Here is a 27,426-nt window from a genome sequence, read left to right on the forward strand (position 1 = left end):
GAAATACTTGTTCAAAATAGGGAAATGTGAACACCCCACATACATATACGGGGATGCCGCCGAAGATGACGCTGAACCCACAATGCGAAAGCGGTTCCAAAGTGGGCGACAGTTTTAAGAGAAGTTTTCAAGTCTCCGGACGTACCATTGCTACGACGGCAGCTTTCATGGTGCGTTAGGCATTTTCAACCCCCTCATCCGCATAAAAAAAAAAAAAAAACAAAAAAAAAAGTTCAACATTTTACTTAAAAGTGGTGATAGTATGAAAGCATGGAAACCAAAGGTAAATATATTAGTGTACTTGTTCGATGCGTAGTAAAAATTACAAGCAAACGGGAATTTCAACATCTAATCCCAGGTCTGGGCGCATATGTTAGTGAAGCACAATCAATATGGCAAAGGTTAACCCTTGAATTACATCTTCAAAAATTGTTGAAAACGTAAACTAAGCATCCAAAAAAAAATATTATATTTGTGCGGAAAGTGCTAGAAAAGATTTATATAGAACTGGATATCGTAGAGCTGGACGCCGTTCGAAGAAAGCCATTTATTGCACTTCTGGATAGAAGAAAGCGCATTGAATTTCCAAATGATTATATAAAGAAGCCTGCAGAATTTTGGAAATATATCATTTACTTGGATGAAATTAAATTTTGTGTTCTTGGGAAAAGAGGTCGTCAAATTGTTTTCTGCTCTTGAGAAATAAAGTCTCGTTGGTACTGTCAAACACGGCGGTGGTGGAGTTTTGCTGTTGGAATGCATGACGGCATGTGATGTGGGTCAGTTAGAATTTATTGAATCAACAATAGATAAATAAGGGTATTTGAACTTTTTAGAAAGTAATTTGATACAGAGTCCCGAAAATCGTGGCTCATCACCAACGTTTTGGTTCCAAGAAGATAATCAATCGCCCGAAACAGCCAGCTGAGATCGTTAAGCTTTGGCTCTTGTAAAGCGCTCCACAGCGCTCAAAACACTTCACCAGTCGATCGATATTAATTTCATAGAGCATACGTGGGATAGGAAAAATGAATTAGACAAGTGAGGTGCCTTTGCGAAGTGTTATGCGCGCAGAATGGGCGAAGATTACAACTGAAGGAAGAGAGAATTTACTAAACTCACTGCCAAATAGAGTGAGTGAAGGCCTAAAACGTCGTCAAACTAATAATTTTCGTTTGTGTATATCACTTATGAAACTTCTTCAATATGTTTTAAAACCGTCCGCAGACCTTCTGGCAGCTACATTTATATTTTGCTGCAATTACACGGTTACGTAAACAATGAAGTGAGGAATCTTGTAATTTCCTTTTGTTTTTGTAACTTTCGGAAAGAAAGAAAGAAAAATAAATAAATGGATATGTTTCTAACTATAAATTTATAATGTGCTTTTAATTAATTTACAAATATTTGTAAGGTGTATACAGACTTTATTGGCCATTTGTATTTAAGGGGTTCGCAAAGCACCTTAAAGTCATACTGCCGATTTCCACATAAGTAAAAATAGTCGGTTTTGGTTTTAAGTGCTCCAAAGATTTAATCAACTTTTAAAAACTTTATGCAAATAAGATGATACGACTCCTTGTGAAGTCCCTAATTACAATTCTACGACTTTACAATATATTGCGACAACTTCTGAATCTCCAAAATATAATTTTTTTCGTTATGTGGATGGGTAAGAAACTTTGGACTTGGCGCTCAATGCTGCGGAAGGGGAATGCCAAATTTTAACAAAGCGTATGTAACGTGAAATGTAGCCAATTAACATTTTCTCCTTAACAATTTTCACAAATTGCAGGCAGTAATGTATGCAGGTATTTTACGCAATATCCAGCATGCTTCCGTCCATAACTATATCTATCGCCAGAGGGGGAATTTGTTGTAACTATTATAGTTTATAAATATATCGAAAAAGTTTCCGTTTCTAAATTCATTTCTAGACGACATAGACCTCACGTCATCATTGAGAGGCAAGGAGCTACTGCCTACGCAATGAAGCATAAAGATAACCTCCAACAACCTGTAGGCACCTTATCGTTAACTCCGTATCGAAATTCAATTGATTGACTGGCTCAACATGATCCGACAACCAACGAAAATGTCCCTGAAAGACTACTTAAATTGGTCTTCATCCTAGCTTATTCAAGTGGCTTGCATCTTATCTAACAGATAGAACTCAATTCTCTCGTATAAATAGCATAAAATCTGGTAGCCATAAAAAGGTAGCCATTTAGGGCCACTTAATAGTTTGTTAATGACATTCCAGACGTTTTTGAGCCATCACGTTATCTACAGTCGGATAGAGGGCGTAACTAACTACATAAGACTTCAAGAAGACTTAACAATATTGGAGGCTTGGTGTCATGATAACTCTTTACCTCTTAATGCTGGTAAATACCAGCACATGTCATTCAGTAGACGCAAAGTTAAGATTGATTTCGATTACAAGTTGGACACTACCACCCTCAAAAAAATGTATGAAAAGAAAGACTTGGGGGTCATATTTACATCGAAAATGTTGTTTTCTAAACATAGACTTTATGATTGCCAAGTCTAGATCAATGCTTGGCTTTGTAATAAGGAATTCAAGAGAGTTCCAGGAAGTTCCAGAGTAAGGAATTCAAGAGAGTTCTGAGGGATTTGTATTTTTCTCTTGTGAGATCAAACCCCGAATATTGCAGCATTATTAGGGATCCATTCAATATGGGTTCAGCTTTAAGAATCGAGAAGGTTCAAAAACGTTCCATTAGATTTACTATTCATTCACTTCGTTGGCCTGCATATAAAAGTAGATGTCTTTTGCTAGCATTGCGAACTTTAGAAATGCGGAGAAAAATTTCATCGGTAATGTTTATAAGGGACATAGTTACGAACCATATCAAATGTCACTTCTTGCTGGAGCTAATACTTTTTAATTGTCACACTCGTAACCTTAGACTCAGCAATATGTTCCTTTTGCCGTATCACAAGACAAGTTGTATAAGGCAGTCTAACCAATTATGCAAAAATTTAGATATATTCTCTAACTCACGAGAGATTTTCAAGTCAAAACTTAATCTGGCGATACACTTTTTGAATTGTGCCTAATGAATCTCACCGTAGTGTTTATTTAAGCTTTAGTATTAGTACTCTATTTGAGTTGTACTTTAATTGATGAAAGAATGAATAAATAAATAAAAGGTACCTCATCGGTTCGATTTTAGCGTTCTGACGTTGCTGAACTTGCTTGCCTTTCGTTTTATTAACTTTCACGTATCATTTTGTAAATTCAATCAGCTTCAAGCTTGCGCCAAGTGAGGTTCTCGCCCATATTACTTCGGACAGTGCCTTGTTTAATGACAACCCAAAGTGACTCGTGAGCATGTTTTATATTATTATTATACTTCTTTTTCATACCAATAAAAAAAAACTAATTAGTGTCGCAAACCGTGTAAATTACTTTTTACGAAGCGCAAGCAAGGGTGATGCCTTGGGCGGAAAAAATTTTCCATTTGGACTTTGCCCACGCTTATTAGAATTAAACGAAACAATTTTCTAAGAACGGAGAGATATGTTGGGGATAAAAACATTACTTATGGCAGGATAAAAACATTGCTTATTTCACATTCATTCCCAAGACCGATAGGTGGTGCAGAAGTGTGCAAAATTTCATTTTTCGAACGACGCCCCAAGCGAATCATGTTTTAGTCCAGACGCTTTTATATGCCGGATTATAGCCTTAAACAAAGCTGGCTTTTCCCACTGATATCTTGAAGCTGGGTGTAAAATTTTTGCCATATTGCACCTTCTAAGAAAAATAGAAAAATCGTGGTTTGATGTTTGACTAAGCGTCTTTTTAGAGTCCTGTAAATAGAGAAATTTTAGTTTTATACTACCACCGAATGTCAGTTAACCTTATAATAAGCTTTTCCATAACAGAAATGTCCTCAGAGGTTTGCCGTTGCCTTCCCGGGGGAGTCCACCGACAACTTCCAGCTGGAGCTAACTACCATAGAGATACTTTTTCAATGGTATACAGACATTATATTCACTCTGCGAAAAGTGTATTTCACTTGAGGGTGCTTACATTGTGATTAGCTTATAAAGCGTGGAAGTACCGAGGATAGCGAAAGTGTTACCTGAACTTCTGTGTGAACTTGAGTGTGTTTTCATGCTTATTTATTTGAGCTGGTTAGCTCGTAAGGTTTGTTAGGGCATACAAATGTGTTGCGGCTTTGGATAAATTAGCGATCCTTGCGCCTCGGAGACTCTTGGAAAAAGCCGCTCCTATGTGAAGAGCTTGTTAATGATTATTGTGCATTGTATAACTGTACTTATAGTATGGCGCAGTGCATGCTTCAAGTTTACTATATCCTAAACCCTTTGATCATGAAATATGCAGCGATCAGCTCGCCGAATGTAATGATTAACAAAAGTGCTTGCTGCATATTTAGATACGATAAAGAAGTTAAGCGAAAGTCGTTTAAAAATATTGGAAAATAAAATATGTAAACCGTATTTTTCTTTCGTTAGGCACCTCCAGCTTCGAACTTATCAACTTGGATGAGAAAAAATAATAATTTTTATAAAAGTGTATCCGACATAATAATAATTGTGGCTTAAACCCTTTCTTGGGTTTTTGGCCGAGCTCCTCCTCCTTTTTGTGGGGTGCGTCTTGATGTTCTAAACAAACTGTGTTATGCTGCCTCCGAACGGCAGATGGTACTTTATGAAAAGATTTTTCATGGTAGAAATACCCACGGAGGTTTGCCATTAGCTACCGAGAGACGCAGTTCGGTATTAAAAAAAACGTTTTCTATAATTTGGTGTTTCACGTCCGAGGTTGACGCTGCGCTGAAATCCATTTCAACAAACTGGTGAACGAATTGCCAAACCATGTACCACCTGGCGGCGTTCAACAGAAACTGAAATGAAGTCCCTTCCATTATCGGGGTACGAGTTAAGATCCCTAGCACAAAACCGTGGCCGTATGCGAAGAGCAGTGGTTGACGCCCTATGTCCCAAATAGGAGTCAAAACGACGCATGTAAATATAATATATATTTTAAGGGCGTATGAAGAAATTTTTCCAAAAACAAAAAAAAATAGATCGTCACTGTCGTAAAATGACTATTAAATATAGGGAATCGAAACATGCGCTCCTTGTTTACTTATATTGAAATTTTGAGATTTGGCGATCCTGATGAGTTCTTGGCTTCTTGATCCGATTCACGATTGCTTCCCGAACAATAAAATTAAGCGTCGCAAACTGCAAATTAACATTTGCGGCCATAATTATTTCTATGAGGGAGGGTCCAAACCTGTCACAGCGTCAGTGGGAATTCCGACAATCTGTGTCATTTAATTGAATTTGTAAAATGTGAGCGTCAGCGACGGATTTGTTTTAAGCTTGTAAATTTACATTATTTCAATTTACAAATGGCGACTCACTTAGCGGCTAAAAAGCCAGACAGACATGCCAATTACAATTCGACGGCCAATGGCCAGTAACAATAACAATATTTATAGAAGAAGCAATAATTTGCAGAGCACACAGGAGATGGGGTATGAACGCGGAGTCGCAATCAAAATATGCAAATATATCGCATTAGATTTGTGACCAAAGCAACCGCAGTAATGCAACCACCACAACCACTAAAAAATGGCAGGATGATTACTGGTTAGTCTGCCACCATACTTCGAGACGAAAATTAATGCAAAGTAATTTTTAACCAAATCCAGGCCGATTAGATGCTTGGAAGTTTGGGCTCTTTCAACACTTCCTTTACTTATTGCCTTCAAAATATTTGTAGATTTCGCATGGGTCTGGTACCACAAAGACACAAGTGCACTGTTGTATAAGGGAAATGGTTGGGCCGCATTGTTTCTAATTTAATAAGTACCATTTTGTGAGCAACCCTGCCATTTCTTCTCCCTTCCTTCGTTGGGGTCTCGCAAATCCACCGCTTAAGCGCCAATCTAACCGCGCATTCGGATCACATTTACAATAATTTACATTTTTAAGTCGCATCTAACCGCCAACGGCAATCAAATAAATTCACTCAGATTTGTTGTTGTGAACAGCGTGCATAAAATGGCGTCTATGGCAGTAAGGTGGGCAAAGTGAGGAGAAGAGGTGTGTAAGCAATTTTCATTGTTTGCAGTGAAGAAAATTGCAAAAGTGGAAGAGCAGCATGAGCCGTTGTGGCGAGTGAGTTGCCGCAGCTAAAATCTGATTTGTCCGAAATCCGCAGGAGCTTAAAATAAAAGCGAAATAAAAATGTTGAAATGTACACTCGAAAGCCACTTCGCAATAAGAACAACACCAACAACAGCAGTAACATCAACAAATACTGCAACGTAGTGAATGAAATATTCATTAATGGCGCGCAGCAAGCCCGATCTCTCGTCTACCCGACATCACCTCCCTGCGCGCCCATCCGCTTCCGTTTGTATGCTGACATCCGTTTCCGTTGCGAGCAAGCTATCAGCTAACGAGACTGGAGGAGCTGGGTGAGGCCCCACAAGCGCAATGACAGAATGGCGGCGCATTTGTGGCGCTTTTTAATAATTTCAATTTCATTTGCGCGAGCTCAACTCGCCCTAACACCCAATGGCTCGCTGACGAACTGTTCATGCAACACCATTGCTCTCACTACGTTGCCATCTACATTCCAATCTTTATACTTCCCATTCCATTTTGTATTTCACATTCGCAATTCGCATTTTTATTGTGTATGCTAATGAAAATGTAAATAACAATTGAAGTCGACTTAAATTAAAATCCAGCAGCTTCATTCGCATAAAGAAGCTAAAGAGGCGCGCGAAGGGTAATGAAAGTGCAAGAGGCTTAGCACAGCAGGGTGGCATTAAGGCCGCGAATGCCAAGCAAAAGAAATGTAAATTACGAACAAGAAGCATTGCAGCTCGGTCGCAGAAGTCTCTTTCTCATAGGAAACGCGGCAAGATTCAAGTAGTCTCCAGTCGCGGTGGCAATTGTCCATGTTGCAACATTGCAAGAGTTACAACCCATTGCATTCAGCTCTGCTACGTTCTTGTGCCGTGGCTTGTACGTTAAATCCACTTGGCCGGGTTTATTTGGTTAAGCAGTCTTTTTTTTTATCCACTTCGCCTGTCCAACAGTGCCTCCGCCCCGCCACGAATAACTAATGCGGCTGCTGCTCGCGGAAACGCAGCGGAAATCAATTGTCCTTTGGTAACAACGTGGTAATATCTCATTGTGTGCGAGTGTGTGAGTAAGCATCCTTACGCTGCTGTGCATTTAATGCGAATTCATCTGCCATTTGCTAAGCAAGTGACACAAGCGAGTAATAATATGAGGCGCAAGTGGGCGTGCACTTCATTTCGTTTACTACTATTTACTTATGTAGATATTGTAATTTCAATAGATGAGACATGGAAGCTAAGTATTATTGCTTGAAATACATACATAAATTAGAGAGATAAAGGTGGGGATTATACGAGATAAAGTTTTAAAAAATTTGCTAAATTTCTGAATAACTTACTTAAAATAATTAACTTATTGATGATAGTGTGAACGCGCTATTAGGTTTCTTCATTTATATTTATTTATTTCTTTCTTTGTTTAATCAGTCTGCAGTGTTTGATTCTGGTAGACCAGTTAACGGTAAAGAATAAACGAACATCGACCTCTACGATTGAACCGAAACCGAGCCGAATTCATATAAAAAAAGGGTCCAGGTAATAAACAAGCAAACTATTTTTAATTATGGAGCTACGTCAAGCGAAATCCTTTCTAGGGTAGTACAATCAAAAGAGGGTTCGAAAACTCGTAACTCCCCCTAAGGATAATCTAAGAATGCTCGGGAGCACACAGGCCACTGCAGATTGCGCGGTCATCTGGACAGTATTGGAATATGGTCCATCTATGGTACTCTTGTCATTTCTGTGACTAACCCCCGGAGACTCCAATACACCTTAACCTTGAGTGTGGCGCTATGAATATCTTCTATCAGAAGAAAGGCTTATACGAAGAGCCCACCCCAGCTCTATCTTAAGCTTAATAAGAGAACTGGATTTGGATAAGGTAGTGTGATGGTGGTCACAAACGGTCATGGCGTCAAAGAGCAAAACTCGAGTCCATCTACATTTCAATCTAATAACTTTTTAAATATTCAGTATTTTTATTAATGAAAAAAGCAACAAAAGTTGGTATCACTTTAACCATCCACAAATTTTCAACGGTTATCAGATTTTAACCACATCGAAAATTAGAGGAGTAGACTTGAGCGCAATCAAATGATATCATAATAGACCTGCAGACATATGCCAACTCCTTGTAAGGAGTGATAACTTAACTTAAGCGCATCTATTACATGTTTATATAAAATAAATGAATAAATAGGTAATTGACGTGTGCACTTCTGTTACGTGTTTCGCAAATCTCCTCCTCCTATTTGGGGTGTGCGTCTTAATGCTGTTTAATAAATGGTGGAACCTACAGTTTTAAGCCGGCTCCGAATGGTAAATATTTTTATGAGGAGTTTTTTTGTGACAGAAATACACTTGGAGGTTTGCCATTGCCTGTTGAGAAGCGACCACTATTGGAAAAAAATGTTTTTATAAATTTTGTGTTTCATACACGAACTTATTTACCACGTACTCTTCTTCGTCGAGTTCGTCAAGCACTTCATCTATTAAATATTCGTTTTCGATTAAAGGTCTAAAAAAGATGGAAATATAAGTTAATTCAATATTTCATTTAACTTCCTAAGTCACATTCAATCATTGTAATTATCTCTATTATCTTATCTTATTATCATTGCAATTATTGATGATCAAATATTTAGAGATTTTAGACTTCTCACTTCTTCGAATTATATTTTTTCTTTACATTTTCGGAAGTATTTCGCACAAAGGCTATTTTTGTTTTATATTTGCCAATACCCATATAGTAAAATGTGAAGTAGGAACCCGTGAAATGATGCCATCAAGCAAAGATTCCAAAATTTCAAGATCAAATATCCAAATTTGGGAGTAATTGAGGATAGAGAAAGAAAAAAGAAAAAGGGAAAGAAGAAAAAGTAGGAAACCGAATGAAGAAACGAAATTTCAGATATGTACATTTCCGCTTTCCGTTCGTTTTGTAACTTCGGTAAAAAGCGCGATTTCTATCCCATGCCTGTATATTCCCATTGCAAAGCTTGTGTGTCTGAAGGTGCATACACATAATGACTTTTATTTTTAACTATATTGTACATATATTTTGATTATATTGATACGGTTGATTTACAGAAATTTTCCAAGGCTGGACGTATTTTCAATATCCTGTCGAGGAATTATTTAAGTGGGCACACCGATAAAATCCAATCCGCTAATTGACAGTGGGCTTCAGTCTTTTCACATAATACATTGGATAAACTTTACACACGATTTTTAGAACACTAATTCCACAATAGTTGGCGCAGGATCCTTCACTTATGGATCAGACAGAAAACACTTAATTTCCAATCGGCAAGCATACCATATTTCCTACAGAAACTGATGCATGCACCAAACCAGTTCCACGCCGCCATTATCTCGCAGCACAATTAGGGACCTTAATCGTCTCTTCCACCGCAGTGACTTTATCGCAGGTTAAGCATGTTGCGGACCACAACCTCCAGGTAGCTGGTACAGGTCTTGGAACCCTTTGAAAGCCGCTGAACTTTCTTATTAGATATTGGTGCGCTTTCATTATTCGAAAGCATCGGTCTGTTGAACAGTGCTTTCTGAGAGCAGGAGTTGGAGACGTTTGCAGCTTCCCGATAATGAGTTTCCCTTGTATAGTTTGATGCACGTGCTTTGCTGCACAGAGGCTTGAAGAATAAAATGATCCAAGTCGATTTTTCCCCCAGGGAAGCGGCTTCAACTTTTGAACTTTTTTGAATAAAACACAAACGGTTTGACTTTTTTAACTAATTTTTTTTTATTATCGAGTTTGAACATATACATTTAAGTATGAAATTCGATTTCTTTTGCATGACCACCGCGTGCACGTTTTACGAAGTCCAATCGTTGAACCCAATTTTCGACCACTCTTTTGCATAAATCGGCCGAAATTCCAGCAATTTCGGTTTCAATATTGGCTCTAAGCTCACAAATCGTCGCCGGCTTGTTACTGTAGACCAATGACTTCACATAACCCCAAAACGGGACGGCTTGTTAAATGGACCGTAAAATGGCCGTAATGCTCTTAAAGTAGCAGCAACAGAACGATTATTTTCATAAAAAATTTGCACGATTTGCAATCGTTGCTCAAGTGTGTAGCGTTCCATGATGAAATGTATACTAATGAAGTTTACAAATGACAAGCGAAAAATAAAAAAATTTTGCATCGTTCGCCCTCCCTATCGGAAAAAAGTTGAAGCGCACCTATTGAACAACCCTATACATCTAAAACATTGGAAGCATGCCTTCTATCTATTGCAACTTGATCATAGCTCGCAGGATCTTTTTGTTTTTGAACCTGATGCTGATCCATACTTTACAAACCGTTGAGGTTGATAAGCCTGAGTCCACTATTGAATGTTTTGTGATGTATGAGAGTCGTTTCAAAAGGCTGTGCAAAGTCAGAGAGATGGCACTGCTGGCACGTATTGAGGTTATGTTTAATTAGTAGCATCTCTTGAAAGAACACTCCCCAAGTTTCGGTCAGATCGATATATTTCTTTGTGTTTGGCATTCGCTTGAATCGAGGAAGACGAGTGATTTTCCTTGTCCATCACGACAACGCACCTGCTCACGCCTCAGCAGTCGTGGTCGCAAAATTAATGAAAGTAGGTTTCTACCTTACTAGTTTCCCATTCCCCTATTCTCTAGACTTAGCTCCCTCGGATCCCTCGGACTATTTGTTCCCCATTTTGAGAAATTGAATTGAAGAATTGAAAATAATTTGAATTTGGAGGTGGTTGCAGAAATTAATGATTATTTTTCAGACTTGGATAAATCCTACTATTTGGAAGGGATCGACAAACTACAACAACGTGGGGCGTAGATAAGCCTAAAAGGAGACTATGTCGAAAAATAAAAAAAAGCTCTTCCCAAGCAATTAAGTAGCTTACTACTTTTGGTCGGGGCCTGGCACGGTAGAAGATTGTGGCTATAAATAAAAAATTAAATTAAAATGTTAATAAAGCCATTTACCATCACGTAGCATAAATATTTATAAGCACAAAAAAAATTTGGACATTTTTTATATAATATTAAGCGGCATTGGTAATTTCACTCTTTGTGCTGTGCGAAGTGATGTATTTCCACAAGTAGGCACCTCCACAGTATTATACTTTTTCCAATTTTGGTGTTTCCTGCCCGATTTTTCGAACCTGTGCACTTCTGAATGATAGTCGCGCAGCAACACATTCGGCTACGGCGGCCGCCAAAAATTGATTCCATCATTTTGATTATTTGTAACCGAAGTGTCCCAATACCATTTGTTCAAGACGCACTCCACAAATAAGAGGAGTATACCTTAAACATGAAGTATAAGCGCCAATTAAATACATACAAAGTGAAGCCTAAAATAAACAAGACTAAAAATGTTTTTGATGATGTCATCTTTTTTAAGAGTTACTGCGTTGGAAGTTACATCCCTAGCTAACCTCCATTGAAAGCTTGGTGACATTCGGTTCAGTGGAAGCGAAGTTATTACGGCTAAAGTTTCAGTATGAAAAATGAGTTGCGAACAAAGAGCTAATATCAAATTATGTTTCAAATCGATAAAACGTTTACCGAAACATTAAAATTGATGAAAAAGTTTGTGGCGATGATTGTCTATCTCGTGTCAGAGTTCATGAGTGGTTTACACGTTTCAGAGATGGTTGTGAGAACATAAATGACAATGAACATACGGGCCGCCAAAAATCAGTAATCACCGAAAAGTCCATCGAAATTCTTCGTAAATTTATGAAAAATGAACCGAAATCATCGTTGAAATTCGTGGAATAAGAGTTGGATATCTCCAAAACATTGATTTAGATCTGTGCACATTTTATTCCGCACAAGTTAACTGAGGCCCAAAAATTGCTCAGAAAGACCTCATTGAAGAGGCGAGTAAAGGCGAGAGCTTCCTTCAGAACATTGTAACTGGTGATGAAACGCGATGTTTCCAACAAGAACCTAAAACTAAGCGCCAAAGTACCGAATGGAAGGCCCCAGAATAGCCACCATCCAAAAACCGAGTTTGAAGAAATCTAAATTTCAAGTCGATGCTCATTTCTTTTTACGATTCTAAGGGAATTATCCACAAGGAGTTCATGCCAAGTGGGCCAAACCGTCAATTAAATTTTCTATCTTGGCGTTTTAAAGGATTTGTTGAATCGCATTCGTCGAATTCGCCCTGAATACCGCGAAGGAGAAAGCTGGCACTTATTGCGTGATAATCCGTCATCTCATCGATCCATTCTTGTGATTGATTTTTTGACTAGAAATCGCATTTTAACCATCAATCACTCAGCGTATTCGCCTGATGTGGCTTCTACTTATGCGGGAAATTTCATTTGGCCATGAAAGGCAAAAACGTTTTGCGCCCGTAGAGGCCATCCAAAAGGCTTGTACCGACATCCTGAAGAACATTCCGGTCAATCACCTGAAATACTCTTTCGAAAAGCTTTTAGATCGCGCCAGATTTTAGGTCGAGGCCAGAGGGGATTATTTTGAATAAATAAACTCGAAGTTATCAGCACAAAGCTCCTGTCGTTCCTATTTTAGCTCAGCGCTGTTTATTTTGGACATCACCTTGTATATACATATGTATATATAAGTCAATTAAATGTTTTGTTGCAAACAGATTTCCTTTTCAGATTTTAAATTTCTCTCTATTTCAAATACTATACATTAAAATTTTGTTATGAAGCATTGGCATGAATCCAACAATGGCAAACAGGCTTTTAAAATCAAAATACATAGCTGCAGATTTTTATAATGGAACTCACAAATAAATGTTTGCGGTTTATCATTGAGTATGTGACTAACTTCTCATTACAACTCTTAACGAATCAGTAGCACTAATCCTCTTTTATAACCCCATCTGCCTCGCTAAATGCAGCTGTAATGTTTCTATACATTTGGGCTGAATGCTCAAAGTGTTGTCGCTATATTGTGGCATATCCTGTTTTTTATGCCATTAAAAATGTATACAAAACCACACCAATATATATACATATGGTACATACATGGACAAGTTTATATGAATAGATCAGGATGAATGTTCTACACGTGCGTACCGCATCAACGCCAATTGGTGGGCGTGTGTAGGTTAAGTGTGTGATGCAAATACATTTACATACAAGATTACAAACATACACAATCAAAATTCATATATGTACGTACATGCATACACATACGTACACATATAGGTAATTGATAAAATGTGTTTGGCTGCTAGCATGGCACATTCATACAAAGTATTGACAATGTCCTGCGCTCAACTACATTCCTTTTAGCAGCAGCAGCAGCAACGCATGTTTTTTAATAGGATATCGTGTAGATGGAGGCACGAAAAATATGACTTTTGTTAAATTTAATGCCAATGAATTGCAGAAAGCGTGAAGCGTTACGATTTTGATGCGATTTCGATATTTTAAAAGGCGAGCAGCACATGTCGAACGAACAAAGTTAGCAACACATTTTAGTGCACGTGTGTGTGTGTGTGAGCTCATGTGAGCATAACCCCACATAACATGGCGTGTGTATACACACATACACATATTTATATTCATATGTGAGGGCATCGGGCAAACAAAAATTCACATAGGAGCGTACACACGTTGTTGCGGGCCATAATCCTTTGCAAGTCACTTTCCTCCTTTTCTCTCCTTTATTCATCGACCAATGTCGCTTTCGCCCTTAATAAATCCTTTTTAGAACATCCACCGCTGCCAATACAGACCTTGCATGAAAGTGAAAAATCTTAAGCTGTAATCTTTTCACTCTTTTGATGCGTTTTGACATTTTTATTAGTTTATTGTTGCACACATCCTTACAAGAAGGACATTGTGCAACCGGATGAATAAGAAAAAATATACGCCACTTGGTTTGTTGTCCGGTCATTGTCGCTCAACTTGGTGATACGTTCAAGCAGCTTAAGACTATCACACCTTTACGATTACGGCGCATTCAAAAGGACATTTTGTTATCCAGCGCTCGGTAGCAGTACCAAATGCCATCTCATCTGCCGCCCGTTTGACTGAAGGACATGAAAGGCGAATGGTGAACGGTGAATGGCGAAATGTGAAAAGCATTCGGAACGACCTCTTAAATTGGTTTAAGTAGCGGAGACTTTTGACTTTTTTAGCCGTTATGCTATTTGCCTCAACACAATTGCCGCAAAGTACATTCGTACACACATACACATACACGCTCCAAGCACTGTGTCCTATTTTTACGGGTAGTTATTGCTATTTTGCCTGGCTTTGTATGTTGGCAAATTTTCAGTGAAATTGGATGAATTTCAGGTTTTGTGTTTGGTCGACAATGGATTTTGAGGCGTGAAATCCTGTCAAGACATCAAAAAGACGCGTGTTTCCGACATTATGTCACGAAATGTAAGTTTGTATGTTGTACAAGAGCTAGCATATGTGTGCTACATATGTTGACAGCTATAGAAATGTGCACAAAATATTAATGAATTGCAGACAAGCATCCATATAAATAAATAATATCCATATGTGCTTGTATACCTGTGTCTGTGTGTGTATAAGTGTAATAAGGCGCGCAACCAGGATTTTCTTCAAGTGGGGGTTTTGTGTGAAATTCTTTCATAAATATAAAATATAGAATAAAAAGTAGAGACTTATAGGTTTTCGAACAATACTTAATTTATAAAAAGTGAGAAAATCTTCAAAAAATACTTACATATTCAGGTGCATAACTACATACAGTTATGTAAGAAGTACAGCCAGCGACTTATTGTAGATCCACAAAAGGAGGGTTCTACATAATTGGTCACAGAGATCCCCTACCCGGTCATCAGCACCTCCCTGACTTTTGCAGAGAAAAATTGCAAAACTTACTTCTCAGGAAAACGCAGAAGAGATGGAGTTCCATTTCTTCGTAGGCTTTTTTGAAAACCCTTTGTCTACAGTGCAATAGCCGCAGGACTCAGATCGTCCTGGGGACTCCATGCCATTCAATTTCCAAACTCGTGGCTGTATTGACTGGTCATTGTACGATCGACACACACGCGGAGGAACTAAGTGTACCATTTAATCCCCATTACAGAAGTTGTGGGAACCTTTTAGAAAAGGAAACTGTTGAGCTTTTTCATTGTAAGTGTCCAGGCTTGACAGCTAGACATCTAATGGTCACCGGGTGCTCCTTTCTTCGACAGCCAACAGGTTGGCAGTGCGCCAACCTAAGTCCCATCAATCATTTCCACTACATCAACAGCTCTGGCTGGCTGTAGATATTTGCCAGTTACTACTTTGGGAATGCGAGATTGCTACTTCAACCATTTCACCAGTTTATCTAGAGGATATTTATGACGAACAAATTGAAAAACAAAAGATCTACTCAGCTGTTGTAATTTTTTGGATTGGGGTATAAGTTCGTAGCGTTTTTACCGAAGTCTTTTATTAAGAAAAATAATAACTATATCAACAAGTTAATCAATTATATATTCACCGTTGCAGTTTACAACCTCTTCCCAACTCTCGACCAATTCCTTGATACCGTTCCGCCAAAAATTGTCTTGCCTGGTGTCAAAGAAGTTGTTAATCCAGTTTTTAAGGACCTCTTTGTAATCGAACACCCTTTATATAGTTTGACAGGGACCGGAAAATACGGCAATCAGTCGGTGGAAAGTCCGAGGAATACGGCGGATGCTGCAGAGCCTCCCATTTGCGCTCTTGGAGTGTGCCTTTGACGACTTGTGTAAATGGAGCTTGGCGTTGCCGTAAAAGAGTATGGTTTGACCATGTCGATCAGGTCTCGAAGGCTACCAATTTTTCGGTAAATCCCATTGAATGAAGGTGATTGAGACACGTTCCATAATCGCAGTACCTTTTTCCGCTAATTTCAGACTGGTTTAGCGACCGTTCTTCTTCAGAAGTTATTTGAGACTTTCTTCTTCGAATTGAGAAGGTCTTCCACTGCGGGACGTATCATCGACGTAAAAGTCACTATTTTTGTACCATACTTCGCAAATCATATGATGCTGTAAATTCACCTATGACACCTTCTTCATACTCGTCTCAGATGTCCCGATCTGCTTCTGCAGCTTTTTGACCTCAGTGAGAATGTTGATGTTTGCCTCCTGGGTATTCCATTTATAAGTGTAGAAAATTAAACAGAAAGAGTTCTATCGATGAATACTTACCATTTGCCAAACAACAAACAAATCGTCGTAAAGTAAAAAAAAATATAAAAACAAGGATTGTTGATCTATTGGTGTGGTTGACCCTGAACCACTCTTTTATACACTTTGCCGTATGTTTCGGGTCATTGTGTTGTTGAAATATTCACATTAGAGGCATATTATCTTCAGCGTAAAGTAGCATGCAATCTTGAAGAGTTGCAACATAGTCGACTGCCTCATAGTGTCTACATTCTATTTAGCGGCGCCACACCGTAGTATGAAAACGCGAGTGCCTGATATTGAGCGATATTTCGTTGTGGGTAAGGAAATGTTCTAAATCTGCGAAGAATGCCGGATCATGCGAGAGCAGTCTGGCTTATCGCGGCGCGACTTATCACATTGAGAAGCAAAGCGTATATTATTTGTTTGTGGTTTGCCCTTACATTGAATTCGCGGACTTTGATATTGTGATTGAAATTGTTCATTAATTCATGTATAGCTGCCATATCTATGTTGTGCAACCCATAGCATTTCCGCGCAGGAGACGATTTTTATTTAAATCAACCAAGCAACTGGAATGCATTATTGTGACTTTGTTCTAACACCGCCTCCAGGATAGCGGATGTGTCACTTGTGTTTCAATTGCGTTGTTTGTACGGTAGCGTCGTTTTTCATGCCTCATTCATAAAAATTTACTGCGTTACAGCTCTAGAATTGTTTGTGGGGATCATAGCGCCAGGATCCTGCCTGGAAGTGGTACTCACTAAGGGTGTTATGCCACGTCGAGAAAAGTCGTTGGCAACTGAGCCCAACATGCACTTATAGGCAATAAAGGAAATACCAAATACGCGATGGTGTTAACGGTGAGAAAATTATTTTTCCTGTTAGGGTAGTCATGGAGGTATTTGTTTCACATGAGCTTTGCGGAAAATTATTAACTTAAATTTATATTTGAAATATTCTTCAGAATAAATTTCAGTATATCAACCAAAATCATAAATTCCTTCAACTGCATTCTCCAAAAGCGAAACGTAAAGCCAACTTTTAAAAATATATTTCAGTTCGATATACCAGCCCAGCGACGGAATACTGGGAAATAAGTATAACTTTTGATTGTAAATAACTTCAGTCATTGCGTCATCTTCATTACTACAATTTTGTTGTTTGTTGGGATCAGAAAATGAACTTGAAACAAAGAGCCCGCGATTGGCTTTTGTGTTCAACTTTGTAAATCTTTTATCAAAATGCAATAAAAGCTTCAAAAAACGCATTTAAATGAGAAATGATAAGAAATCGTTCATAAAAAATATTGAAATGGAATATGAAACGATTGAAGCCATTTTAGCATTAAAACCACATTCCTAAAAACAATTTCCTATCACATCAACTTGGAATAAACATGAGTCATTGGGTATCAAAACAAGAAGTGGACATATTTATTAACAAATATACGAGGCCGATTCAATAAGTACCCGTGTTTGATGACAGAGGGCGTTTCTGAGGGAAGTTGGTATAAGCATCGTCTGCTGCCATCTATCAAACGACCGCAAAACAAATTTCAGACTGATTGATAGATTAGTTTGAATTTGCCAGCTATTCGAGTAAGATGTGTTTCGTGATTTTCGATAAGATGGAAAAAGAGCAGCTTCGTTCGCTTTTTTTGTTTTTGGATGGTAAACAATGCGAGAAGATAAAAGCAAAGTTGGATGCTGTCTATGAGGACGCTTCGGCATCTATTACAACAGTTATGTATTGGTTCAACGAATTTAAACGTGGGCGAACATCCGTATTTGATGAGGAGCGACCAGGACTCCCAGCAGACGTGATTACCGAGGAAATCATTCAAAAAGTCCACGACATGATTCTCGCTGATCGACGAACGAAAGCGCGCGAAGTAACAGAGGCCTCAGGTGTGGCGACCGGAACGGATATTAATATTTTATCCGATAAGTTATCTATGAAAAAATTGTCGGCTGGATGGGTGCCGCGATTGCTCACAAGCAACAGCAAGCGGATGCGGCTGTTAACTTCGAAGCATAGTTTGGAGCAATTTAAGAGAGATTCGAAGGAACTTTTGCATCGAGTTGTCACCGTTGACAAAACCTGGATTAAACCTTATACAGCAGAAACTAAGCAAAAATCAAAACAATGGATTAACCGGTGAAATCTGCTCCAAAGAAGGTGAAAAGAGTCTCATCGGCCGGAAAGATCATGGCAACGATCCTCATGGATTTTTTAGAAAAAGGAACAACGATCGATTGACAATACTACAGTGAGTTATTGGACCGCTTTCACAAAAAATTGAAGAAGACACGGCCGCAGTTGCCAAAAAAGAGGGTGTTGTTTAACCTTTCCCGATAACGCACCCGCGCATTTATCCGAAGTTGTCGCCGCCAAACTGCATGAATTGCGTTATGAATTGCTGCCGCATCCCCCGTATTCACTCGATCTGGCTCCCTTTTTCTTGTTCCTTAACAAGAAGAAATAGCGCGCGGCGAAAAATTTAGTTCAAACGAGGAAGTCATCGTGGAGGCAGGGGCGTATTTTGGAGAGTTAGACATATCCTATTTTTTGGAAGGTTTAAAAAAATTGCCGGGACGGTGAGAGAAGTGTGTCATTCTAAAAGGGGATTATGTTGAAAAAAAAAAAAAAATTTCACGATATCTTGAAAACAGAAGAAATTATAACGATTGTCGGACTCTGCCATCGATTTTACATAGGAATTGCACGGTCTGATTCTTAAGTTTTTTTTTTGGTCTGTAAACTGGTGTAATTATAATTGTAATTAATAAGATCTTCATTTATGAAAACCGCAAACAAAGACATGTGTGTGTGTATATAAAAACAATCACAACTTTGGCGGTTTCACATTAAATTTTCTGCATTGATAAGAGTTTTGCCAAATATTAATTTTTTATTCATGCGCAGTTGCAAACAAGCTCCGATCGGGATCAGAAGTGCAATTTAGTACGCAAAAGTGTTGTTTCTTCTTCGAAACTTATTTTTTTACGTCTTTTTAGTTATCGCTTAGTCGCGTATTTCATGTGTTCGCTTGCATGAAAAATATATCGCAGAAACATTCTGAAACATTGTGAAAGCCAAAGTGTGACGGTGGTACTTATTAATATCGTTTATTAACAGATGATTTCCACATTTCCATACGCAAATTTGATTCGGAATCGCTTTATGTAAAATGCTTAAAAGTTCGAAGATCCAACTAATTGTGGTGACGCTTGTGGTTCAGCTTGCCCAACGATTTACAGCTGCCAACATATTAAATTGTGAATTCGAAGATACCGTTAGTCTGAAAAATATACGGCCACAGAGAGATGGCTCGTATGTTTATGAAGGAGTTCATATTCCAAAAAATTTGACAGCCTTTTATGACTATGAGGAGCGCTACGATGGAACACGGCACGTTGTTTCTCCACATATGAGAGGCTGTGTGTGTAAATTGAAGAAGTGTATCAAACTCTGCTGTAAGCCCGATGAATTGCTCGATGTGGACTCAAAAACATGCATCAAGTTCAACAAGGGACAAAAGGAATATTTTCCACAAATTGTAATGTTTACGGACAGATACCAAAATAGCGGTTTCATCGATGTGTCTAAAAATTTCATACACCAGCTGGGTATCCCCTGCGACACGCTTGAAGTGTTAAATCCTCTACTATACACAAGTAGCCTCACCCTTTTAATTGATGTAATGAGAATATTGCATGTTTTGAAAATTGTTCTTAGTAAACATTTCGATAATTTTCAGAATGGTACCTTAATACGCCCGTCCGATGGAAAATTCATACCAAAAAGTGAATATTGTTTAACACCTTTCTGGTACAACACAACTTTGAGTTTAAATCCCGTCATCTGCTATGAAAATGAGCCCATCAGTCGCTTAAATCATTTGAAGGTATTACGTAAGTATCCAGAAATGTAAATATGTACACTTCACGAAACTAAATTGAATTTTTTTGAGGATTAAACAAGGATTGGTTTATTTAAAGGATTTATGAACTTAAAATAGAAAAAACAAAGTCTACAGATATTTTATTTATTTTATTTTATTTTATTTTATTTTATTTTATTTCATTACTCAACATAAAATACAAAATAGTGTTCACTCATTTCATTGTAATACGAAAAAAAAAACCAAAACATACAAAGAATTCGTGCCGCAGAGCAACTTTTCATATAAAATTTAATTTTAATTAACGTATTTAGTACTTTGTTGAGTATCCTTTATTATCAATTACAGTTTGAAGTCTACGTTGTTTGGAGTCAATCACGCTTTTTGTGTTTTCTAGACTAATTTAGTTCCACTCTCCAGATCATATTTTCTTATATTTGTCTTCAAAACCGACAATAAAACAAAACAAACGTATCTGCATCAAGTAAGGTTTTTTTTTTATTAATACTTTTATTTGCAATCTATTCTAAGAGAAATAAGCAAATTATATAACATTGTGGTTATTTGACATGTATTATTGATCTCCAGTGAAAACAATAATAATATACTTATATGTAATACATATATTTATACCAAGTTAAGGCTATACATGTGATAACGTTATATGAATGTGTTGTAAACTTTTTAATAAATAGTGATTAGGTACGAAATGGGAGATCTAAAACATGTTGTCTTTTCAGACTTATTATTTCATTGGTTTCATCTAAGAGAGTTATTGCAAGCGGGTTTTCATGATAGCTGATCCTTTGCAAATATGCTGTACTGAATCTTTGAATCTCAGTTTTTATGAAAGCAATATGTAAGTCTGAATGAATGGCTTTATTGGTAATGAACCAGGGTGCACTCGTTATCAATCGAAGGGTTTTCGACTGATATCTTTGTAAGATTTCTATATTAAAATTAGAGGCTGTTCTCCAAAGTTGTACGCCATATGTGCATACTGGCTTCAATAGGGCTTTGTATAATAATAACTTGGTTTCAAGGTAAAGTGGTGACTTAGGTCCAAGTAACCAATAGAATTTTCTTGTTTTAATTTTTAATTGGTTAGCTTTAGCTTGTATATGACACTTCCATGTTAATCGCTTGTCTAGGTGTAAGCCTAAATATTTTACACTGTTACATTTAGGAATAATGTTTCCATTGATCTGCAAGTCAGGACAGTCATTTCGCCGTAGTGTAAATAAAACATGTACAGATTTGTTGGTATTAACTTTAATCTTCCAGCAGTCTAACCAGACCTGCAAGTAATTCAATGCAATTTGTACTAGTGAGGTAGATTCGGTTGGAGAATAACTTGAAGCAAGAAACGCGGTATCATCAGCATATGTTGCAATAAGTATATTTTCAGTTACTGGCATATCTGATGTGAAAATAGTATAAAGAACTGGACCGAGTACGCTTCCTTGAGGTACCCCAGCTTTGATGTATGCAATGCTAGATGTTTCATCTTTCACTTTCACGTAAAATGATCTTTCAGTTAGATACGATTTTAGAATTAAATATATCTGTGCGGGGAAAATTTTTTTCAATTTGTATAAAAGACCATGATGCCAAACTTTGTCAAATGCTTGTTGGATATCCAAAAAGGCAGCTGAACAATACTCTTTTCTCTCGAAAGAATCAACAATGAAGTTAACCACTCGGTGGCATTGTTCGGGAGTTCCATGGTGTCGGCGAAAACCAATTTGATATTCAGGTATTATATTATGTTTGTTTTAAAGTTGGCGATATTCTCCGTAAAAATATTCTCTCAAATATTTTAGAGAAAAGTGTCAGTAAACTTATTGGTCTGTAAGACGTTACTTCATTTTCAGGCTTATTTGGCTTGGGAATCATAACCATTTCCGCGCATTTCCATTGTGTAGGAAAATGGTTTAATCTTAATATAGCGTTGTAAATATGTGTCAGCAGCATAATGCCTTTTTTTGGTAAACACTTTGCTACTTTAGAATCAATTTTATCATAGCCTGGTGATTTATTTTTACTTAAGTTTGGTAAGGTGTGAGTGACTGTATATAATTGGCGCTTACGCCCTTTTCAGGTGTTTGCATATGTTGCGTTTCCACTACAGCCAACCTCGGGGACCGTAGCAGCGTAAACTCCCTCAAATATGCATTACTTTGAGGATTCCCTTCATCTAACAAGCTTATGCAGTTTTCTGAGTTTCTACACCCAAAAGTGTTTAATAGTATGGTCCAGTTGAAATCAATGACCCACGTCTAAATCATCGACGAACCTCAACGAAGAGCTTGTGAAAATACTTGGTACTCTTTAAATCAAACCAGTCAGTGGTAATAAAAAAACCCAAACCATTAATGTTAGACTGGAAACTGGCGAAATAAATGAGAATTATTTCATTTTGATTTCATTTATTAAGTCTAGGGTTACAAAACCTTGCAGAGAAGAGCTACAGAATCACTTAAATATAAAAGTTATTAAATAAAAAAATCGATTTAATATTTATTTAGGGAATATTGAAGCTTACGTTAGATGCCTCGTACACAAACATCACTGAGTGTGTTATATTGTAATTTATATTTTGCGCCCAGTAATGAAGTGAAATAATAATGAAAATGCCTTTCTTGTTTGTCGTACTATTCTCCTTGGAGGTCGACACACTTTCGTATTCGCCTATATTTGCCACTCAGAAGTGGATAACTCCGAAAGGAGCTGTTTAAAGGCTTCAGCAGCTTCTTCAAACCTTGAAAAACGTTGACTTCGCATTTTATTTTTGACGCTTGGGAATAAACATAAATCATTAGTCAGGGCTCTAAGGTGGACTATTAGTTCGATAGTTTGAGTGCTCCAAAACTCTCTTGTGTGAGTCGCTACGTAAGAGCTCTTATTATCTTGATGAAGGAGGATTCGATTAGTGTTCCTTAATTATTCGAAAACTTCTGGCAAACAAATGGTTATATACCAATGAGAATTGACTGTTTTAAGTTTCTCTCGTGGTACAAGAATGACATGACCATGACATGACATGATTTTTCCAAAAAAGCAGGCCAACATTTACTTTGAACTGCTGCTTCCGCGAAAAACTTTTGTTGAATTTAGCTCGCATAGACCCAAGATTGATAATCTGTTACGATGTCATGGGCGTACTTTGAACTACCGCGGCTGAGTTTCATCAACATTTCTTTATACCAATGGAGACGAGTCACAGTACATTTTTGGGCAACTGTCAATTTACGCGGTAACCAAATAGAGTAAGTCTTCTTGATGACCAAATGTTTATAAAACAATAAATGAATGGTGGTTTCACTAATATCCAAGGCAGCCCCTATCTCGCGATATGTCATAAGACGATCTTGCGTTATCATTTGACACACAGCATCAAGATTGTTTCTGCTATAGCACTAATGAAATTCATCCTGCAAGGATTGACGGGCACAACTCGTTGTAACAGCATTTCACAGGGGCTAGATGTGGTGCTTATGCCAAAAGTTGAAGTAAATTGATATTGTCGCCTATATTTGTCTCGCCTCCTGTCTCGGAAATCTGCTTCGAAAATCGTAATAAATCATGGCACGAAAATTTTCACGAGTTAATTCCATCTTTTATGGGAGATGAATTTTTCAGCTCACTGAAAAAAGAGCAACTAAACCCGAAAGAGAAAACTTTATACGTCAAAAATACCAAAAACATACTAAAAAATACAAAACTTACAATAAAAATATCGAATGCAATAAACATAGGCAAAGGCACAATATGTATAAGGCAAACCTCGTATACTTTAAATTATACAAAAAACCGACATGATTTTTCCAGTAGACAATAAGTGTGCCAAAGTAAAAAGAAACTACTCAGAGTCATGGCAATTTCGTACATATTATAAATCCTTGATCAGCAAAAAACAAACGTCGGTTCACTAGAAGCACGATTCGACGATCTGGACCACTCATTCATCAGGCTTTGCTATGCAAATCATTCTATAATTCAACCCATTCTTCATTTGCCAAATAAATCAGTTTAGCAAAATAGCTTCTCTTAACTTTGGAACTCACATTAGACTTTTATTTCATTTAATTTCAGTATTGGCCATTTCGCTGCCATTTTTGGTGACGACGATTTGGGTATATTTGTATATACCGAAGCTACATTGTCTTCATAACAGCTGCTTAGTCGGCTATCTCAGTACTTTTACCTTGGGGAGCTCAATACTGGTTTCTACACTTTGGGTGCAATACAGTCCCGCTGCCTGTCAAGCCGTGGGTAAGTGGACGTTCAATTAATAATATCGCTGAACTAAATGTTCTGGGCAAAGTTAATTTGACTTAAATGCTTTATAGGTTTCCTGTGTTACTTCTCCTTGATGTCAGCTTTCTTTTGGTTAAATATTAGTTGTTTCGACCTCTGGCGAAGCGTGCGTGGCATAAGGTACCAGCTACAACCGTCCAATCCGAAGATGCGATTCATTTACTATTCTATACACGTCTGGACAGCTGCATTTGTTTTTACTATAGCGACGATAGTTGTAGAGTTTTCAAGCGTGGATGAAGCATGGAAATCGGGAATTGGTAATGGTCAATGTTTTATAAAAAGTGAGTACACATTAAATATTGATACATTTTATTGATACAGTGGCTGATGTGTATAATTTTTAAATGTTTAGCGAATAGCTGGTCAGCCGTATTTTATTTCTATGGACCTACTGGTTTGCTGTTTTTATTCAACGTTATATTTTTCACATTGTGTGCCATTGATATTTGCCAAATCAAGGAAGCTGCCCATGAGTTCGAAAGTGAAAAAAGTCAACAATACAAGTAATTTTAGTAGCTAATTAGATTAACATTGACATATACGGTCAAATCCGGTTAGATTCCTAATCTCTCTAACCAGACTTAACTCTAATTCAACTTATCAACTACATATAATAGAAATTTATTCGATCCGAGCTCCTTCTCCAATTTGTGGTGGGGCGTATACTCGTAGTATTATGCCGCCACCGAACGGCAGATAGATCTTTTTATGAGGAGCGTTTTCATGGCAGTAGACTCAGAAATTTGCTATTGCCTGCCAAGAGGCGACCGCTATTAGAACAAACTTTTTCCATTATTTGATGCTACATATCCACACCTGGCTTGGAATCCGTGCGCTACCAAGTGGTAGTTACTTACAAGCCCATTCGGGTAATGCTGCCGTATGGGTTCCATGAAAAAGCTTCTCATAAAAATCAAGTACCACAATGCTTCATGTTTTGAGTTATGTTTTCAAACGGGGTTTACCTGTACATTACTGTGTGTGATTATCTGAATTTATACATTTTCCTCTACGTATAGATTCGCTACATTTCTGCGCTTATTCATTATGATGGGTGTTTCATGGATTATGGAGCTGCTGTCGTATTTGTTTTGTAAGGATGTAAAAATTCTTTTTACAATCTTCGATCTATTCAATGACTCACAGGGAATAATATTGTTCATCTTACTTGTATTGAGACGGAGAATACTCGTGTTGCTGAAGGAAAGGTTTGTTAATAGTATTTTGAAATATTTTAAATATTAATTGAAATTCTTTAAATATCTTTAAGGTGGAACTCATAAAATTATTTATGGATGTATAAATAAATCTTTATTTGCAACGAAAATGAACTCGCAATTTTTCAAGCGTAAAGTGGGCTTATCTTTCTTGATTTCCTGGAAGCACTTGCATTCCTTCGCACGCAAATACTTTTAACTACACGAATGCTTATCACTAATTTCATTCACTGCGGTATTCGCAAAATACTTATAAAATTGTATATGCATTTAGAAACAGAAAACCTAGGCATTCGGCATTGAAGACATGATTATTTTTACAGGGTGCTAAAAAAGTTAGTCAAAATATTTAAGTTGGTAATAAAGGGTGTTTTTTTAGAGGTTAGGTTTTCAAGTTGGCACTACCTTTTTCGTAGATGGTCTTTTTGACAGCTGTCACTTGATTTATGCTCAGTTTGGTTTGCCATTTCATAATGAATAGACTTACACCTGAACAACGTTTGTAAATCGTGCAAATTTATTACGAAAATAATGGTTCGGTTCGCGCAGTTCGAAAATAATGGTTTTTGTTCAGCGATGAAGGTCACTTTTGGTTGAATGGGTATGTCAATAAGCAAAATTGTCGCATTTGGAGTCAGCATAATCCACAAGCCATTGCTGAGACGCCGTTACATCCTCAAAAAGTCACTGTTTGGTGTGCTCTATGGGCAGAGGGAATCATTGGTCCATATTTCTTTAAAAATGAACCCGGCCATAATGTTGCAGTCAATGGAGAGCGCTATAGAGCCATGATTAATGACTTTTTCGTGCCTGAATTGGACGATGTTGATGTGGACGACCTTTGGTTCCAACAAGACGGCGCTACATGCCATACAGCCAACGCAACAATCGATTTATTGAAGGAAACTTTTGGTGAGCGCATTATCTCGCGCCGTGGACCTGTGGCCTCTAAGATCGTGCGATATAACACCGCTGGACTATTTCTTGTGGGGCTATGTGAAGTCGCTTGTCTACGCAGATAAGCCCGAGACGATTGACGTCTTGGAAGAGAATATTCGGCGCGTTATTGCTGACATACGGCCCCAATTGCTGCAAAAAGTGGTCGAAAATTGGGCCTCTCGGCTGGAATTTATTCGAGCCAGCCGCGGCGGTCACTTGCCCGAAATCATTTTTAAAACATAATGGCAAACCCTTATGTTTATAATAAAGCTAAATTCTTGGCCATAAAATTAAACTATATACGTTTTATTTCATCTTGAAAACCTAACCTCTAAAAAAACACCCTTTATTAAGGACCAAAAGAAGCAATTAAAACTCAACATACTAAAGGTTTTGGAGATATTTTTTTCGACGCTGAAATTTAAACATTTAGATGGTCATTACAGACAACAGGTTTCGAGGAGATGTAGTTTTGCCAAACCAATTAACGAGCGCTGGTAGATCTTCACGATGTCCGACGACATCTCAGGTGGTTCTAACAAGACGGCGCTGCAGCTCATTTTTCAATTGCGGTTAGAGAGCATTTACAGGAAGGAAGGGGCGGGTCTGTATTGTGGTCTACAATATCGCTTGTTAGTAACAATGTAGGGTAATAATTGAAAATAATAGCCTCAGTGAATCCTTTAAATAACCTTGACTTACTTCCAACAAATCCGAGTGCCAACATATCCGAGTGACCGAGTGGATTTT

The 27,426-nt window shown here is 37.7% G+C and overlaps 1 protein-coding gene across 1 annotated transcript; it reads left to right on the forward strand.

Annotated features, from left to right (window-relative positions):
* Positions 1 to 19,242: 19,242 nt before the first annotated feature.
* Positions 19,243 to 25,916, forward strand: LOC129241685 (probable G-protein coupled receptor Mth-like 3). The gene is made up of 7 exons (XM_054878150.1): positions 19,243 to 19,993; positions 20,054 to 20,207; positions 24,293 to 24,472; positions 24,550 to 24,801; positions 24,873 to 25,023; positions 25,540 to 25,728; positions 25,791 to 25,916. The coding sequence occupies exons 1-7, from the start codon at positions 19,484 to 19,486 to the stop codon at positions 25,801 to 25,803; spliced, it is 1,449 nt and encodes a 482-aa protein (XP_054734125.1). The 5' UTR covers positions 19,243 to 19,483; the 3' UTR covers positions 25,804 to 25,916.
* The last annotated feature ends 1,510 nt before the right edge of the window (positions 25,917 to 27,426 follow it).

This window comes from Anastrepha obliqua, chromosome 3, assembly GCF_027943255.1.
Source record: "Anastrepha obliqua isolate idAnaObli1 chromosome 3, idAnaObli1_1.0, whole genome shotgun sequence".
In the NCBI taxonomy this organism is placed as follows: Eukaryota; Metazoa; Arthropoda; class Insecta; order Diptera; family Tephritidae; genus Anastrepha; species Anastrepha obliqua.

What these genes read in the sequence shown, in the direction of transcription:
- LOC129241685 (XM_054878150.1), top strand. Translation starts at nt 19,484, where the DNA reads ATGCTTAAAAGTTCGAAGATCCAACTAATTGTGGTGACGCTTGTGGTT. An exon ending in GCCTCACCCTTTTAATTGAT is followed by an intron (nt 19,994 to 20,053) that starts GTAATGAGAATA and finishes GATAATTTTCAG; the next exon opens with AATGGTACCTTAATACGCCC. An exon ending in GAAAAAAGTCAACAATACAA is followed by an intron (nt 25,024 to 25,539) that starts GTAATTTTAGTA and finishes CTCTACGTATAG; the next exon opens with ATTCGCTACATTTCTGCGCT.